General features: G+C 44.5%; 1 protein-coding gene across 1 annotated transcript in view; it reads right to left on the bottom strand.

Annotated features, from left to right (window-relative positions):
• The window catches only part of LOC119399553 (uncharacterized), a 35,356-nt gene extending 15,831 nt beyond the window's left edge, over positions 1 to 19,525 (bottom strand). The window contains exons 1-3 of the mRNA XM_037666361.1: positions 19,419 to 19,525; positions 15,029 to 15,134; positions 13,434 to 13,594 (exon numbers count right to left, since the gene is read on the bottom strand). Coding sequence (XP_037522289.1) covers positions 13,434 to 13,594; positions 15,029 to 15,134; positions 19,419 to 19,512 — 361 coding nt within the window. The 5' untranslated portion in view covers positions 19,513 to 19,525. The remainder of the gene's footprint in view (positions 1 to 13,433; positions 13,595 to 15,028; positions 15,135 to 19,418) is intronic.
• Positions 19,526 to 19,839: the final 314 nt, after the last annotated feature.

The following is a 19,839-nucleotide window of genomic DNA, read 5'->3' as shown; positions in this document are numbered from 1 at the left end:
CTGTAAAAAAAAAAGAAAAAGAAAGGAAAAAAAAAGTATTTCCCGGATTCGAACCTTCGACGCGACGTCCACGCGCGACACATGATGCTACTGCTTTACCGATTCGGCCACAACGCCAAACGAGCCAGCGGCGATAAAAATGGTCTTATCAAGATACTACGATGAAAGATGCAAGCCAAAGACACGACCGCGTTGTAGAAAACCTCAATTTGGAACGTGTTTTTATTCACGCCAAACCATGATCGCAGGCTCAAATGAAAGCTGTGTCTTCATACTACTTAGATCTCTGGGAACTTTGCAGGTTTCAATCTAGTTTGTTCAGACGGCTCGTTTTTGTCCTGAAAAACAAGGCGAAATTTCAGTGGCTTCCATAGGATCCCATTGTTTAAGCTTTTCTCGTCGTGGGAACAAAATGTAATGCCCCGATGGCAAAAGTGCTGCATTTGTGAGGTACAGTACAACTTCCAGAACGTGCCTTCTTGGGAACTTTTGGAAGTTGCGCCTCTACGATTTTTTATCGCCGAAAAATGACCCTGTCCCATTGAAAACGGGCGAGCTTCCAGCAGTGGCCGCTTGGAGCGCTGATCATAAAATGTCCCTGAAAGCTGGATATGTGCCGGTGGGAGATTTTTCCTGTGCGTTGTTGAACAATAAAAAATTCGCAGCGTGCGCGTTAACTAAAAGCCGAATTCTTCTGTCTCTCATTCCCCATTAGCAGCCATTGGCATGTTCCAGTAGGAAACGTTAGTAGAAGTAGAAGTGTAAGTGTTAGCTAAAAGCCGACTTCTTCTGTGTCTCATTCCCATTAGCAGCCATTGTTTACCTCCAAGGTAGTGCCTGGTGAGATTTCTCGTGTGCGTGATTAAACAATAAAAAGTTTGTTCAAAACGCCGTTGATTAATGAAATAAACCAACGAAAGGCGCCAGATGTTTCTAGAGCAAAACGAAAAGACGCCAGCTGCTTAACGAAAGACGCCAGATGTTTTCTAAAGCAATGGTTTTCTAAACAATGAAAATTCACAGCGTACTGGTAAAATTAAAGTGAGCTGCAAGTCGTCATAACTCATCGAACCTTTAGTATAAACGCGCCCGATGTCACGTCGGTGATGATGTACTGGGCAGAATTCACGGAAGATTCACGGTTTACCGATGAACCTCCGCAGATTCGCCCACTCATCATCATTCACTCCGTGGATATGCTGTGATTTTTTTTCTTCCTGATTTTTTTCCAGCTCCAAATGCCAACAGGCACTGTAATATACGACCGACACTAACTTCAGCCATAATCTACATAAAATGGTTTCACGAGCACAAAATGCAAAACAACTGTTTTTATCATTTCATCCCTGATCTGAGCACGAACTACTTTGAAACGACATGTCTTTCGTGCTGTAAGCAGCTGTATTTATTGATTGACGTCAGCATTTACATCGTACTTCTCTCACTTCTATGCCTTAGGTTGATATTAATGGCTCTTCAGAGGCATCAAACCGACTTGGAGAGACGGCACCTATACAGCAGGGCCTCTCAATCTGCCAGATAAACGCAACGGTTGTCACCGTAGCATAGCTGGATAGCAGAAGATGTAGAGGAAAAAATTAGGGGTGTGCGAATAGTTAAATTTTACCTCGAATCGAATTTGAATCGAATAGTGCCGAATAGTGGCAAAAAATACCGAATATCGAATCAAATATCGAATAGTATATTTACACCAACCGTGTACCACCAGTCACGGCAAGACAAAAGAAACATCAGGGACGCTACGGCGTGGTCTTTATGGGCGCGCAAGCGTGTGGGTAGACGAGCCACCATTCCAGGCGTCAGCGCCACTCCTAACCTCCTAGCGGCTAAAGGAGGGGGATATGGTGGCCAGTTTTTCTTTTTCTCCCCATGGTCGCGCAATACGGTTCATCTGACAACGGTAGTGTTCGTTTAAGCGCCATGGGTGCTCTGGGCCCGAAAGCCTTCGGGCGCCCGTTCACAGCAGCGTTTTAACTGCGCGCCGGAAAGATGGGAGTATCTGAGCGTGTGTTGCAGTGCGGCAGTGGCGACTGCACAGAGTGAAAAAATTTTCACATGTGAAACCAATCACCGAGGGTGTAGCGAGCCAAAGCTGGGACGTCTGACGGCGCTTGGGCCATGAGCTGCCGAACTACGCAAGGAGCCCCTGTCTTCAATTCGGAAGCGAAGTTGTGAAGGGCTTGACAGTTTTCTCATGTGTGTTTTATGTGCGCAGATGACATAATCGCCTGTAAAATAAACATGCGCTCGCTTTTGAACCAGGTTATCGGTGAAAGTTTTAAGGAAAGGCCTACAGTAACTACGTTAGCGTTAGGTTTAGCAACCCCACCCTTACCAAGTTGCACCAATGGCATTTGTCGCGTTTTAGATATTCGCCCTGTCGAAATATTCCAAACTTCAAATACCAGCTTTTCGAAAGTCGAATAGAGTTATTCGATTAGGTATTATTCGATTCGAACTCGAAACTCGAATATTCGCACACCCCTAGAAAAAATGCGTGGGGCATCGCCGAGGATAAACTCGGTGCGGTCGATCGCTTACGTTTTTAACTGCCAGTTGTGGCCAAACGGCCACAACTGGCAGTTGCAGGGCCGCTCGTAAACAACAGCTTGAGAACAATTGCCTGTGCCAGATTCTTCATACTAGTAAGAACCTGCTCTCTGAACCGGCGCTGTCAATATTCAGATGCAAAAGCCATGTCGTGTCATGGGAAGAAGTCATGTACGGCCGTCCGCCATCATCTGGATATTCGGCATGCGCCGTGAGCAGTGAAAAAAAATTCCCGCCATATCAACAAAGTGAATGATGATGAGTGGGCGAAGCCCAAGAGGTAAATCTGGTAAACCGTGAATCCTCAGTACATCTTGAGGTTGGTGGAGCATCGGCGCCACCAACTTCTGATCGGTGGCTTGTTCTTGTTGCCGGAACTGGCGTCTCGCTTCGGCTTCTCGAGCTCTCATTTTAAGCTTCGCTTTTAAGAGCTGAACGCGATAGCGATATCCGGCCCCATCCTCATCGTGCTCTGTTTCGCTTGTCATTATGTTCAGTCGCCCGGCCTCACACACACGCGCACACACACACTCGACATACCTATAGCAAAGGTAAAGGTTCCCGCCTTCTTTAACAACACTTTTATAACAACAGTGCACCTATTACGTGTAAGAGAATACGCGCACTAATGCGTATGCCCTTTGTAATGGGTGGCATGCTTTAAACCAACAGCAATTACGCGCGTGGAGGCATTTGCTGGGCGGCGTCTTGAGGCATGGTAGATGGCAGAGTACGGGAACGAAGCGCCAGGCGCATTGAATGGGAGCAGAGCACTCTCCACCAAATTGTTAAGGTGTTTATTAGACAGCACTCAACGACAATGAGTAATGGCGACAGGCACGGCAAGGCACGAACTCCCTGCGCGAGCGGCGTTCTTTCACAAGCAACCAAAGAGGACGACCCACTAGAAGGCGCTGGAGAGGGCAACCCATTACCATGTCCCAAGGCTTCTCTACACGTGTTACTTCTTCGAAGTGGTGATGCAGCCACTAAGTGTTTGTAAAGAAATACGCGCAGTAATGTGTGTCCCTATTGTAATGGGTGGCCGGCTTTAACGACCAACTCGTTATGCAGTCCACATGGTGTGACGCCCGATGGCAATATAGGCTTCCACCCCGTTTTACTGCGATATTACATTTCGTACTGTGACACCTGTACACAGGACGCGTATTAAAATTAAAAGTTAATTTTTAGTGCAGTGCCAAGTAATGGAGTAAAAAAAGAGGGAGTGGCTCTGTGGTAGAACAGCTGCTTGCCTCGCAGACGGCTTGGGTTCGATTCTCACTCGAACCGAAGATTTTTTATTATTTATTTTACGTTATTTTTGTTATTTATATTATACAAGATGCAACGGAGGACAAGCCTCGACCTTAAGGAGCCTCGCCCCTAAGAGTCACAGTCTCGCCGCGAGGACGAATCAATCAATGCGATAGCTAGAAAGCCGAACGTTATACGCAGTAAGGCTAGCATTTAACTCCTGTGTCATCCAACCCGGGGTAAGTCAACAAAACACCGGCGCAACGAAAGTCGGCGCAGCAGCGAGCGACGCCATATTGGTGCTGTTTATCTCTACATCGCATACCAAGCGGTGAGAACCGCACGTTAAAAAATACGAGCCGTCTCTTGATCCCTGTAAAGACAAAGACACATCGCCATGGCCTGTCGCGCCACAAAAGCTGGCCGGAGCGTTTCTTCTCCGCTTGAGCCGCGTTCTTAGGCTCCGCTCGCACGCTTTCACTCGCACAGACAACATACGACGCGCTGCGCGATGTTATCGATTTGACCTTTAAACCGAACCTCACGGTGGCGCCGACGCCGACGGCGACAGCAACAATGCGCCGGGAGTGTCTATATACATTTGCTCTCGCGGTAAAAAGAGAAATACACGACTTCAGGAAATCCATCAGGCAGCGCTCAAATCCAATCCGCCAATTTTCATGCAGACGCTCCCGTTGCTCAAGGCGAGATTGCAGATGCAAACTTAGACGCTGCCTCCCTATAAGGCATAGAGTTTCCTAAAATTAACTAGAGGGGACTCTGGCGCTGCGATCGTTCAGCTACCATGGGAATGATGGGTAGTACACAAATTTGCCTAGTCTTCGTGCTTGCGGCTTCAAACGTACTTGTGGCTTTGTTTATTGCTGTGTTTTGGCGTTCGTTTCGGATAAAAGAATAGACCGTTGTGAACTTCGTGACCAGGTTGCGCAGGACTGATAAGGCCTCGACAGAAATGTCATGTGTCAAGAAAAACTTGAAAATAGAGATTGCGCAATCCAAGGAACATTTTTTAAATAACACACTCACTAACTTTCTAAAGAACTCACCTCGTAAGTTTTGGCTGTTTTTCAAGGAAGCGAATGAGGGAATTGATCTTATAGTAGATGGAAAAGAAGCAATCACAGAAAAGTCAGATATAGCTGGAAGACTCAATCAATTTTTCCAATCGGTTTTCTGTAAGGACCAGGGCGACAACGAAGAATATGAATCGGGTGCTACAGTGACACTTCAGGAAGACGACATATATATTACCCGAGAAGGAATCTTCAATCAACTACTTCTTTTAGATACAAAAAAGTCATGTGGACCTGACGGTATACCGAATCAATTTTTGCGGCGGTTTGCGGAGTGGCTGTCGTACTACCTAGAGATTATTTTTAAGAAATCATTAAAAAGCCACACGTTACCTCAAGATTGGCGTAGAGCAATTGTTGTACCAATTTTTAAAGGTGGTGATAGAACAACCTTGAACAATTACAGGCCTGTCTCACTTACGTCAGTGTGTTGCAAATTAATTGAACATATAGTGGCAAAATATATTCGACAATTTGTAGAACAAAATGAAATATTATGCCCCTTTCAGCATGGATTTCGCAGTGGCCTTTCAACTGTCACACAACTGATCGAAACAATTCATGACTTGTGTATTGCTGTAGATGCCTGTATGCAAATCGATGTTATATGTATAGATTTTTCAAAGGCGTTCGACAGAGTTTCACACCGTAAACTACTGTTCAAGCTTCGCAACGTCGGTATCGGTGAGAATGTTCTCAATTGGATCGGAGCTTATCTGCGCAATCGCCAACAAGCAGTTAGAGTGGGAGATGCTATGTCGGAAAATCGGGAGGTGTATTCGGGAGTGCCTCAGGGGTCTGTATTGGGGCCCCTACTCTTCCTGTTATACATAGATGATATTTCATCAGTTGTCCAAGCACCAGTAAAAATTAAGCTATTTGCAGATGACTGCCTAATTTATTGTCCGGTATCATGCAGAGAAGATCAACTTAAAATCAATCAGTGCTTACAAACCTTAAACTTATGGTGTTCTAAATGGGGTATGGAAATCAACATGAAGAAATCCACTTACACACACATTACAAAAAAGAAGGAAGTGCTTTCGTTTGCGTATAACATAGGTGATAATATGCTGGTGAAAGTATGTAGTTTTAAATACTTGGGTATAACTATAACAGATAAATTGAACTGGCGTACTCATATCGAAAACATTTGTCAGTCAGCATATCAAAAGTTGTGCTTCCTACGAAGGAAATTAGGCCGAACCTCGAAAGATATCAAGCTGCTTGCCTACAAAACGTATGTCCGTCCGAAGTTGGAATACGCTAGCGCTGTGTGGAGTCCACATCAAAGGTTTTAAAAAATAAACTAGAACGCATTCAGAGAATGTCAGCTCGCTTTATCTGCTCGAAATATCGAAGAAGGGACTGTGTAACTGAAATGTTGAAAGTATGTAAATTAGAAACGCTAGAATTAAGAAGGCGGAAACAGAGAGTGAAAATGCTTTTCCAGATTTTACATGCAGGGGTGAAAATAAACAGGGATGATTATTTGACGTGCTCTTACAAAAAGTTTCCAAGAACAACACGCAGTACATTCATACAACCAATACACGTTCGAACAGATTTATTCCAATTTTCCTTCTTTCCTGATGCTATTAAAATGTGGAATGAATTACCGAATGATGTGGTGCAAAAAAGTACTTTGAGTGAATTTGAGGTTGCTCTTGACAGGTATTTTGTTGAAAATGTATAGATTATTAGTGTTCATGTGTGTTTCCTTACAAATGCTCCATAAGTCATAAATACTATGTTGCAAATGTTATAAGTGAAAACCATGTAACTGTGTGTCTCATACAAGTGTGCTATATGTTACGGAAATTATCTTACAAATGCTGTTCAAATATTATGTAATCTTGTGCAACCCTCCCTGTAATGACCCTCAAGTGAGGGTTAACAGTATGATAATAAATAAATAATAAATAAATAAATAAATAAATAAAGTGGCGAAGTGAAACTGCTGACTTTTGCTGAACTTTGTTTTTCGACAAAGCGGTGCAGCCGACGCGGAGCCAAACGGAGCCGAAAGTACGAAGTTTAGACAAATTTGTGTACTACCCATCATTCCCATCCTGGCTGAAGCGTCATGCGTTGCAGCTCCCATAGACACTAGCGCCAGAGTTCCCTCTAGTAAGTATTGTAGGAAACTCTATGCTATAAGGCACATGGCTCGAGCCCTCCATCTTACATTGATGTTCTAGCTGTCACAAAAACAGCAGGAAAAGTTGTGCTGACACTGTCATAGGAATTCAGCATAATTTTTTCGCTCTGAAACTCGGGTGCAAGTGTAGTTGCCCATGCATCATGATGCTTGCGCAGCCTGTGGCAGACGGGTTAGATGTATCAACTTAGCCGTACTTCAAAGAAAATTGTCAGCGCAGGAAAATGCACTTCTTTACTCACTTCGTTTTCTTTGTTCCTATTTTCGATAGCGAAGCTTTCAGTATTACACAAACCTTCATGAAGCATAGAGCGTTTAGTAGTTACCAATAATGGAATGAGGCGTGGCACACGCACAAAAAAAGAACGCCAGGCCTGCGCAGAACACGCACCACAGTCACAGCGAAAGCTGGTAGAGTGTCCTTTCGAGAGCCCGTTGTAAACTCTGTTGGGGCAACTAATACACGTATGTACACTTGCAAGGTACCCACTACGCCATAAATCATCATACTTTTTGTGACGTAGCGAAGCGCTCACTATGCCATCATTCGTCATTATGCAGAGCAGTGTTGCACCGGCTACACATCTGCAAGGCATTATGCGGACTTTGTTGATGCAGTAGCTGATAACAATGAAGAATTCTGGCTGAGCTCTTTGTAATAGGTTCGCAGCATTAAACAACCTATTCTTTACGCTTTTCGCATTGTGCGACGCCTGATTCTTATTTTACTCCTCTACCGCGCTATATTGCATATATTAACGCGATTGATTGACAGACATGGCGCCTGTATAGGATATTTTTGCGAAGAAGTTCCATGCACCAACATGGCTCTGTGGTAGAATATTAGGCCGCTACTAAGAGGGCTGGGTGTAAATCCCATCAATCGTGGATTTTTTTTTCACTTCATGTTTTTTTTATTTTGCGCGACAGCGGTTACGGACACCGGCGGCGGCGGTGGTGGCGGCGGAAAACTACGCCGACAAAATCGGCTGTTATGACCCCATAACAGCTTCCGCTGTAAACCAGCACACCATCATTTACTGCACCAAGCATGCTCCCGTGCTCGCTACAGAACTTAGAGCATAGGAAAGACATCTGAAAAAAAGTATCCTCATGCGCGTTTTGTTCTCTTTACTGCACTGAAGGATTAATAATAACTATATAATGTCAACATGCCCTACCTCACAAATCAGCCTTTCGCAATGCTCCCATGTCATTCGCACCATCTAAATCAATTTCTAATAAAGAATAAATGCTTAAGAATAACCTTACCTGCACGAGATTATTCATCATTGTACTGGTAAATACATCGCGACAGTAATTAGGAAGCGAAATAGGATCGGGAAGGGGCGCCAAAGTAACAGCGCTCCTCCTCCCTTCTTTTTTCTTCATAATTATGGTCGCACTGCACCTACTTACGTTGGTAATAGCTTTATTGAGTGCCCGGCAGTGTTCAGCGCGGCTGGGCCGAGGTCTTCCACCTGGGAACGTCGAGCTGTTGCCTCGTAGCCACCTCGAAGGACTGGTGGAGGGCCCAGAGTTGATCGTCGCGGCTGGAGCTACGCAGTGCGGCCGACCACCTCGATGAGAGTGTCTCGGGATTTATTTAGGCCGTACACTCCATACGGCATATTGCAAATCATTTCTGTGGAATCCCGCAAGGTGGCGGAAGGGCTAAGAAACGGAAAATAGACAACCACCTGTTTGTAGCACAAAGCCACCAGGAAATCCATACGGATTTCTCAGAAATAAAGCCTCTTAGTCGCCGAAAAATTCATCCTGCTCCGGGGCTCGAACCCGTGACCAACGCCATTCCGGGGCGTTTATTTCTGTTTATTTCTGAGAAACCCGTATGGATTTCCTTGTGGCTTTGTGCTACAAACGGATGGTTGTGTATTTTCCCTCTCTTAACCCTTCCGCCACCTTGCGGGATTCTGCAGAAACGATTTGAAATATGTGTCCCGTTGCTTCGAGTTGTCGATGAATTCGCCCTCGCGCTGCCAATTGATAGCTTCCTGGTTAGCTCAGTTGGTAGAGCGACCACCCCGGAAAGGCGTTGGTCCCGGGTTCGAGCCCCGGACCAGGACGAATTTTTTGGCGGCTAAGAGGCTTTGTTTCTGAAAAATCCGTATGGATTTCCTTGTGGCTTTGTACTACAAACAGGTGGTTGTCTATTTTCCCTTTCTCACACTCCATACGATGGGCTTAACTGTGGCTGAGTCTGTCTTGCAGACCCTGCACGTCTTGGTGCTGTACATTTCAGGCTAAATTTTGGTGTACTGCAGCTGGTTCGGGTACGTGTTTGTAATGGCCTTCGTGCGCCTGTCTGAGCTCCGCATAGTTTGCTACTAGACGGAGAGACAGTCACGAGTCGTGCCAGGCTCTCCTCCTTCATGCCACTTCTCCTGTTCAAGACTCACTTTAACAAATTCATAGCATTGGAAGTCGTCTGTACAAGCTTTTTGACCGTCTCACCCTTTGCGCCGTTGGATTCAACGAGCATGTGTAGAACATTGATTCATTTGACAATGGGGATGTTTCCACCGTCACTCGTGTTCAGCCTTATTTCTTCGTAGTCTCTTTTTTGCTTGGATCCGTTGGATGGCCGTCCCTTATTGGTAGGGCGGTGCAGCAGGAGATCTAATTCCTCTATATTGAAAACTAATGCTCTCAAAACAATGAAGTGCAATCTTATTCTGTGAACCCGGGCTAAGTGAAAGGATGTCACTGAGCTCGGGAGCGCAAGCACTTCGAACCAGCCCAGCAACAAAATGTGTTGCTGGGTTGGGTGGCTTATAATATTAAATACTGGATAGCACATATTCGACACAGGACAGAACAGGAACACTGTGGCACAGAACAAGTCCTCATTACGCTATCACGGTCCGCATGGTGAGATTTCTCAGCTGGTTTTGCAAATTTCGCAGGAAATACCGAGGCTTAAGGCTTTCCAATATGGCCCGTCTGACGTTACTTGTATAACTTACGAGATGAGCGTTTATTTTCTGTAAGAATTACTAGGCAATTTCAATACTCCTAGTTACACACTGTACTTCATACTTCTGGTAACACAGATATGTGACCAGACAGCATGCAAGCATACTTATTCATATGCATGTAAGCACACTCAAAGAGGCCGCTGCATATCTCCAAGGGTACAGAAATGCGAAACACTTATCTACACGCCAAACTTCGCAGCACTATTAATTCAGTCAAAAATACAGCAAGCCGTAGAATTGGCCAATATTATTTTACTTTGACGGCCCTCAGTATTCACAATATTAGTGTGCGTTGTTAATGCCAGTATTTCTGTTGTATATTACCAATGGCTATAGAAAGGATCAGAATACTGATGATGTGATGGTGTTTTCCGGCCCACCGACCATGTGCACTGAAGAGCACCGTATAAATGAGTCCTTTAGTCACCCCTGACCAATGGATTACAATTGTTAAGCGTAACATGCCTATGCAAAGGGCCTTAGTAATCGCTATGTAAGTGTAAAAGACATACATTGAGTAAAGCCATGACAATGGCAAGTGAGGTGAACTACAGGCTCTTGAAAGTGAAAGTTCCCAAGCAGTAGCCAACACAGACTCTCACTATAAGAGGAGGCGGTGAGGATCTTACTGCAACCGTACCTTTTACAATAGTAAGCGGCTGTGCCACGGATTGCTCGGGTGAATGACGTGCAATAAATTCAATAAAAGATTTCTTACATCGTGATAATAGTCTCAGAGCTATCTCATCATTCTATTTTACGCACAATAGCAGCAAGGTTGTAGCCCGACATCTCCCTTAGTAATTAAATGTGTATCAAGACGTGGTTTAACGTACATATCTGTTTTCGACTTGTCTCACCAATACTTTGTAGCTAGCCCATGCGTTCTAGCGCAATGTTGCGTGAATTAAAAGGGTTCACCTAGTCCTTGTTTAAATATGTATATCGCAGTAAGATCACTACACATAACTATATCGGTGATATGAAATTTCTGCGTGAGTCGCAGCGGCTCTAGCAAATGGCAGCCACAAATAACATTTCACTATGACTACAACACACTTTTCAGATTCTTTGAATTCATTACACAGAATAGCTTTCGGCAGAGTAGAGAAACACCTACCCAGCTTTTCGCAGAAGTAACACACGCGCGATCAGCAACTGCAGCAGTGTAAAGACTCTAGCGATGTAAGGTTCAAGGGCTAGTTTACATATCTGAGCGTGCAGCGACCTTTTAAACACCGAAATGATAATCACCCTGCACTCTCTTGGAAAAATTTACATACATTTTCTCTTGAACAATGGATGAAGATGAACCACGAGGTCGTTTGCTGTCATTGCCCGCTCCATCCATGGGTGTTTTCTACGCTCAGTTGCAATTGCTAAAATGGTACCTAGTGTTAAGCTGTTTATTGGACGGCACTCGGCGACAATGCACTATGGCGACAGTCAAGGCAAAGGCACAGGCTCCGAGCGCGAGCGGCGTTTAGAAGAGGACGACCCACTAGGAGCCGCTGGAGAGCGCAACCGTTAAACAGTACCAATTACTTCGCCCCACCTAGTTATAATTGTGTTATTTTTATAGTACTTTTTTTATTTATGTATTGTTCGCCTAAGTATTATTTTACTTATTATTGCGATTGCAAATATATTGCCACACGCGTTTACTAACTTTATTTTCCTGTTTGAGAAGCTTCGCGTTTGTTTGAAATCATTCCGTTAAGATTACGCGCACAACGCGAATAGCCAAGTTTATCCTAGAGCTTGTAGAAGCACCAGCGGTAACGCTGGAAAGCAAGATACATGATGTAGAAAAGCCGGCGCGTTCCAGTGATGATCAGTTTATCGACGGTCGACGCTCTGTTCGCCGCTGTCAGTGTACAGTGTGATTGCTGTAGGTTGACTTTCCGTTTCCCGGCCGCAAGTTCGGCCAAATAAAGTTTAGTCTAACACGCCGACTGCTGTCTTCGTCGACGTCACGACCCCGTGACAATATGGACAGTCTGAACGGGTTTTGCCGTCAGCGTCGTCTTTCGTATGAAATCCAAATCGATGACATCGCCCTCTCATTGCATACTCTACGCGCGAGTGCTAGGGACGGACGCGGCTGAAACGGAGATGAAACAAGCCGGCCATCTCCGTAGCACAAAGGGCGCATGCGATAACATCACACTTGAACGGGGCTTGCCAACGATGGCTCATCAGGCAGAGAATAAACGTCCCGCCCGTCTTTCGTCGAGTGAAGGAGCAGTGAAGGCGCGCTAGGGCGCGAGAAGGGGGGGGGGGGTTGCTGCGTCACTTGAGCAGCAGCTTCAGACTTTGATTCTAAGAGCGCTCATATCTCGGCAGATCATATCTCGACCAACATCAGTAGACGGCTCGTATACCGTCGTGCCTGCTGTGCCCTCGCCCCTTACTTCGCGCTGCTACGATAAACAGCACGACGCTGAGGCAAAAACCAGTCAAAAAAACTGCACGAGTAGCTGTATTCGCTAAGATCATCGTTTTGTAGAGTTACGCGAGATTCGGATCCGAAAGAATTAGCTGCTATAGCCTTACTTCGTATAGCATTCAAATTTGTTGCTACAGCATTCATTGCGTTGCTCTTGCGGCGAAATTGTTATTTTTTTTTTGGAAGAGGACAGGGGTAAAACGGTAATAAAGGACTACTGGCACAGGGCTCCTCATTTGTTTTTCCCTTGACTATTTCCCATGTTTCGCATAACTAAGAAAAGAAATTCTGTATTTTAGCAATTTTTTTTAAGCTGCGCGCTACTAGAACAATTTTAATGCTCGCCGTGGTAGCTTATGAGGCTGAGGTGTTGCACCACTATGCTAAAAAGTCAGGTGATTCCCGAACCCGGCAGTCACATTTTGATGTGGGTGAACGGCATTAACACCCGTTTGCTTGGATTTAGGCGCACATTAAAGAATCACTGTTCGTCGAAATTATTCCGGACTCTCCGACAACGGCGTGCCTCACAATCATATAGTGGTTTTGGAAAGTGTTATTCTAGTAATTACTATAATTAGAACTACTTCACATTACGACAGGATGAGACTAAATTTATTAGGCAGTCGAACTTTACCGTCCCCCGTTCTTAAAATGAAGTGGGTAGTACTGTTGCGCCGACATTGCAACAACGACGCACAACGTACCTAGTCAACCAATTAAAAGCATTATTCTACAAGTGTCGTTGCTAATTTATTCAAGCGAGATACGTGCAGAGTTGTCAAATGTGCCTGATTCCAGGATTAGAATGGCACTCCTCCAGTGCAATCAACATATGCTCTGCCGTTCATGCCAACAGACTTTCAGTCAGAGATACACAGTTTTATCATCTCTCTACTTACCTTGTTTAGGTGTTATTCCTCGCGTTATGACCATGTCAGCAGTGAGAACATCAGGCCTTTTATCAACGCACCGCGTATGTGGGCAGCAGAGCGGGTAAGGCTCATTCGGATGATCAGTCACAGTCATGCAGTTTTGACCGGCATCCTGCAACACTGGGCACCTAACAAAACAAAAAGGTGTGCTAGATAACACTAAGCTGTGCCTGCAATATAGCTTATAGCTACAGGAGGTGTTATCTATGAATGTACGCATGGTCGCCCTGATTAACGCACATATTCAATGTGACAAACTAGGGTTCAATGTGGTTTCGCTGTTACCCGCCAGGGCAGCTTGGTAGTTAAGGTGTCACGTCGCACTTGAATGCGTGTGTTCGATTTCTGGCCGCGGCGACCGCGTTTTGATGAGGCGAGAGCGCCCGGGTGCTCAGACCAAGGTGCACGTTAAGGACACCCAGGTGGCCATGATTAAACTACAGTCCCCAACTACGGCGTGTTTCATAACCATTCCATCGTTTTGGGGAATAAAACTCCATAAATTCGTTTCTGGTATTCTTATCAGAAGAGTGACTTATGAGAGAGTACGACTGCTTAATGTTGACAGGTTTATCGTTAAATGATCATATACGTACGTATTCCTGTGCGTGCGTGCGTGCGTGCGTGTGAGTGTGTGTGTGTGACCACAATTATATGACGCCAACAGACAGTACAAGTTAATTTTTCAGGATTACCACACCGCCGCGCTCATCGCCGTGCTCAGGCGCATCTTGCCACACAGGGCCGTCATCAAGAAGGGAGCCGACAGATGGATACACGTTATAGGTTTCAAAACAGGAGAAAGTGCCTCAGATCGGGCTGGCCGACGTTTCGATAGGGGACCTATCTTTGTCAAAGGCGCCTTGTCATCCCTAGCGTGTTAGTTTTAAGGGGTTAGTGATGACGTCATGTCCAGCGGTGGCGCGTCTGTTGCTGTTGGACATGACGTCATCACTAACCCCTTAAAACTAACACGCCAGGGATGACAAGGCGCCTTTGACAAAGATAGGTCTCCTATCGAAACGTCGGCCAGCCTGATCTTAGGCACTTTCTCCTGTTTTGAAACCTATAACACAGGGCCGTGAGTAATTCGCCTGGCCAAATCTCTATACAAGACGTCAGAATTTAATAGCAGTAAATGCCTTGATTTGGAAGTAGCAAAATCGAACACCTTATATTTGGTTTAAAACATTAGAGTTTTCAGTAACTCGTGTATAACAATGAGAAAGGGAAAATTATGCTCAAATGATTCGATATATTTCTTTGTTAAATGCAACAGTGCTGCTCACAGATGGGTTCCGTAGATGTCCAGAGCGACAATGTATTTGCTGACGTGTGCTGATAGAGAAACTCGCTAAATGAAGCTCTCCCTAAAACATAACATCCAAGGCACCACAATCCAGTCGTAATTACAGCAGTGAAGTGGATTGTATAATACATATCTTTACGGATGCAAAACACACCGTAACATAGTTTTCTTGGCGCATGTAATAGGAACGCTGTATGCTCTTTTAGGAAAAAAGTTATTAGATACACCACTGCTTCTCACATCGGGTACGTACAATTGTATTTTCCATTCTCCGTTTCGACAAATTTGTCTTCGGCAAGGGTGAGTGAGGTTTACCATTTCATTATTTTTTGCCTGTTGGCCGTCGTATTCACAGTCACCTGCAAAATTAGGCAATAGTTACTGCTTTTCAGCTCTTGCTAATACGTTAGTATTTCAAGGTTCGGCACTGGTAATGTACAAGTTGCAAGGACGGAACGACACACCGAGACATGTCGCTCTACGTGTTTGAATGTCTCATGTCTCAAGCTATTATTTCACGTTCACTACGAGCATTCCATCACTGATTACAACTTCGCTAAGCCCCTTAAACTGTGGGGTTGCATGCACTATCAGTATTTGTGACTGCCAAAAAATATTTTACCAACGAGGTATCGACAGCTACTGCAGAAAGACCTATTGAAGTTTTTATCTATAGTGTCCACTTTAATAATATTATCTGGGGTTTAACGTCCCAAAACCACGATATGAATATGAGAGACGCCGTAGTGGAGGGCTCCGGAAATTTTGACCACCTGGTGTTCTTTAACGCGCACCTAAATCTAAGTACACGGGCATCAATCATTATCGCCTCCGTCGAAAATGCAGCCGCCGCGGCCGGGATTCGATCCCGCCACCTTATAGTGTCCACTTTATAAAGAGAAACTTTCTCTTAAGGAGACTGTTCATTTGTTTAAGTACAGACTGATGGCGTAAGCTGTACATCCACCACGCTTATGCTCACATATTTTATCACTTATACAGGCTGTCGGGAAAGTTGACCTTCTGTTATAACAGTCAAAATTAGCGCAGATAACGACGGACATGAAATACAAGGCAGGCAAAGACAGGCTCTAAGACAAGGACAGGGTTTGTTCTTGTGTGGCTCGTCTTTTTTGGCCGTCTTTAATTGTCCTAATTTGACATTCATAATTTATAAAACTCAATTAATACGCTATAATACATTTGAAAGCCCGGTTTATGGCGTGCCTGAAATACGCGCGTGAACTGTGCATCCCGCGCACACCTGATAAAAAGATGTTTGAATTCTATAGGTGGTGCCACCTCAAGAGCCTGCATGAAAACTCAAAATGGCAGCGAGGTAGAAGCTATCATTTCCTAAAATAGTGGGTAACGCTTAAATAATAAGATGCTGCATTCTGTGTATAAAAGTGACAATGCCAGTTAATTTCTTCGTCGCCAAACACATTGTGTCCTGGCATACTTGCTGCCTAACCGTCATCTGCTGAAAATAAATTATGCCTAGCAAAACCCAGAACATGGACCTGGGCATCATTGTGCAATGATGGTGCTTGAGCGCTGCTATAGACGAAGACACAAGAAAGGCGCATTGTACATACCGCCGCTAGAAAAAATACACTTATTTTAATTTCTTCATCTACCTGAACAAAAGTATCTTCGGAGCACCTCACCGCTCACGTGCATCACTTTATATACAAAGTACAAGAAAACGCCAGGCCTGCGATGGACACGCAGTACAGTCACAGCGAAAACAGAAGTAGCGGCCTTTCTAGAGCCCGTTGTAAAGTCGATCGAGGCGGCCACTACAACTCCAGTTTCTAGGCGCCTACTATGCAATGAATTATAATAAATTTTCGAAGTAGGGAAGTCTCTGCTATGCCAATGTTCATCGTCTTCATTATTCTCTTTGCGGAGAAGCGAGGTATCCACTACGCATCTTTAGGGCATTATGTGCACTTTGTTGATGTTGTGGCTGACGGCGATGAATTGCGGCGGAGCCTTTCGTAACGGGCGGGAAGCTTTAACCCACCCATTCGTAATGCAGTTCGCATTGTGTGACGCCTGGTGTTACTTTACTCTTCTATCACACCATATTACACCTGTCAAGGTGTCTCCTTGCCCGATATAAGGCCTCTATAGGTTATTTTTGCGAAGGAGTTCCAAGTACAGGCGCGGATCTGTGGCAGAATACTCAACTACCACGCAAAGTGCCTGGGTTCAAATACCGCTCGAAGCCTTTCTTTCTTTTTTTTCACAGCGAAGCTGTTTAAGCTAGCTTTAATTTGTGCGGCCTATCAGAAAACTATCATCATGTACGGGTATGTGCCACAGAAATTGTGTAAATCCCACTGCCCACCACTGGTTCACTAAGAGAGAGAGAAAGATAAAGAAATCTATTGAAGAAGAGAGATAGAGAGAGAAAACTAGAGAGAAATAATGGGAACAAACACATAAAAAGATAGAAAGACGAAGAAAGATATAGAAAGAGAAGGAAAGAGAAAATCACACCATCTCCCGCTAAAGGGGATCATGAGGCGATGCGAAGCAGTGTTTCGGCATGTAGAGCCCGCGTTGCAGAGGTGGAGTGGTAAGGGGGAAAGGGGAGAGGGAATGTTGAGAGGGGGAGGGGAGAGGGAAAGGGGAGGAGAGATGGGAGGGGAGAGGAGGAGTGGAGAGGGGATGTGAAAGGGAAATGAGAGGGGGAAAGGTAAGGGGAGAGGTGATGTGGAGAGAGAAAGGGGAGAGGGGAAGTGGAGATGGTCTGCGCATGCGCAGTAAGGGTGGTCACGCCGCACACCACCACCACCACCACCGGATTGAACTCCGCTATAAGATGCTTCACATCTAAAAAAGCACAGAAAAGAGAGAGAAAGAATCACAGAGGGAAATAGATAGAAAAAATACAAAGATTTAGATAGAAATAAAGAGAAACAAAGAAAGAGAGAAAAGCAGAGATAAAGATAGAGTCATTCTATGAGAGGTGCGAATGCTAGGTTCTGTAGTTTCGACATCCGTGTCGTGACTAACCTACGTAAAGCCCATCAACAACCTAGAAGCAACCAGATTAGACTTCAGAATCGTCCAGTTTCACTTTTTCAAACCTTGCGCGACTAATTGCAAGCTTGGCCGCTTTATTTTTATCTTGTGCGATAGCTGTTACGGATACCGGCGACGGTGGACAACTGCGCCACCGAAATCGGCGGTTGTGACCTCATAACAGCTTTAGCTGTAAAACGGAGTTTTGTTGGTTTGCCGTCTCCTTCCGTAAGTAGTCGATAGCCTTGCATAAGCGAAACACAACAGCGTAGGGTAAACACAGAAAAGCTAAGGCCGGACGCCCCGTTGAACGCGTCATATCAATTGCAAGAAAGGCTTGTCGGTGGATCTTTTGCTTTTTTATTGAGACTAGACATACAATGCCTGGCTTGAAAGGACTAAAGGCACATTAACTCTGTCTAAGCAAGGTCCATTCACCCATACATAAGCGTAGGAGTAGCGGCATAAAAATAGCAAAAGTGGCGAAGTCAATAATCAAGAATAGCAAAAACAATACCACAAAAACTAATATACTTGCACAAGAATAACAAACATAATTCTAAAAGAGAGACCATATCGCTTACAGTCGCCTTAAATTATGTCGGTCAAGCACGTAGCAATGAAGCAGCAATATTCCATAACGAGAAAAAGCACAAAACGGAAAAAAAGTTGTATACATTTTTTTTGAAGTCCGTTAACAGACGCGAAAGTACATGATGATGCAGGTGCTATACTTAATTTAATACTTGTATTCCTCCGTGGCTATGGGAGCCTAGAGCCGTAGGTTAGGAAAACCACCATTACGCAACATCATTTGGAAAGTGGCTAGCACTATAATAACAAGTTAAGGGATAAAACGACAAAGTGGTAATAACTACAATTTGTCTAAAGTGAGAGACGTACATTGTATATATGGACCTCAATGAGGCTTGCAACAGAGGAGTAGCATCGTGTGAAAGATGGCGCATGTGCATGGCCATTCAAGAATCGGCAAGCCAACCAACCGAACAGTGTTCTTCGCATTATTATTGTGCTCCTCGAGCCCACATTTGAGGTTACGACCCATTTTGGTTACATAAAACCTGCCCCACAGATATCACACTCCGAAAATTTAACTAGTCTTTTATACTCCTTTTTTGTCGCACTAATGTTTGTGAGTGCCACTCGGATTGGTCATGTTGCGGAGAATTTCCATTTTATTTCTTGCTGAGCAGAAAATCGTACTTTATCTGAGCGCTTGGCGTCATCATTTCGAAGTCTGAACGTTTCGCACTGTACAAGTCCCAATAATAAGGCAACCCAGACGTCCCGGTTACCTCGATAGCATGTCCAGCCGATGAAACGAGAAAAAACACAGAAAAGTATGATGTTAGACCGAGGCTCCAAATAAACGTGGCATTTATAAATACGCAGCGTCTGTGCAAAAATTTTGAGTTTTGTACATGCAATTTTTAAGCTACAAATGCAATGACATGCCAGAGAAAAAAACGGACATACAGCACATATCGGGTGCGTCTTGTATCTCCCATATGTGATTTAACTAGATGCCCTACAGTCTTCCAAAATGTTTCTGTTCAAAGATAATATTCTCTCTTCAAAGTACGCACCGTTTATGATTGTTACTTCAAAGTGTTCGCCGTCACTGCAACAGATCACTATCAAAGTCAAGAAAGCACTGAGCAAGCCTTTAGCAGCAGGCATTTTACGGACAATCATCCGACTTCCACAAATACGCGACAAAGGAGCATTCGCATCGCATTTTATTGTGCGCCTTTCGCAGGCGTTGACTTCGTAGCTTCGGGGCATAGCTTGTTGACATTGTCCCTTAAGTTTTCTTTTTGTTTCAGCTGCAAAGTCCTCTTAACTGTTCATACTGTTCTGCGTAAAAGAGATTCAGTGCGTTTTTATTTTTCGCTTTTTTTTTTGTCGCGTCCCTCGTGACTTTGCCAAGTATTCGTGGTATTGGCATTAAAGAGGAGATTTAGAAGTCTAAATGTATGCACTGATCGAGGCGAATAACGAATGTTA

The sequence above is a fragment of the Rhipicephalus sanguineus genome, chromosome 7, assembly GCF_013339695.2.
Source record: "Rhipicephalus sanguineus isolate Rsan-2018 chromosome 7, BIME_Rsan_1.4, whole genome shotgun sequence".
Classification (NCBI taxonomy): Eukaryota; Metazoa; Arthropoda; class Arachnida; order Ixodida; family Ixodidae; genus Rhipicephalus; species Rhipicephalus sanguineus.
This window is presented reverse-complemented; position numbering and strand designations above follow the sequence as displayed.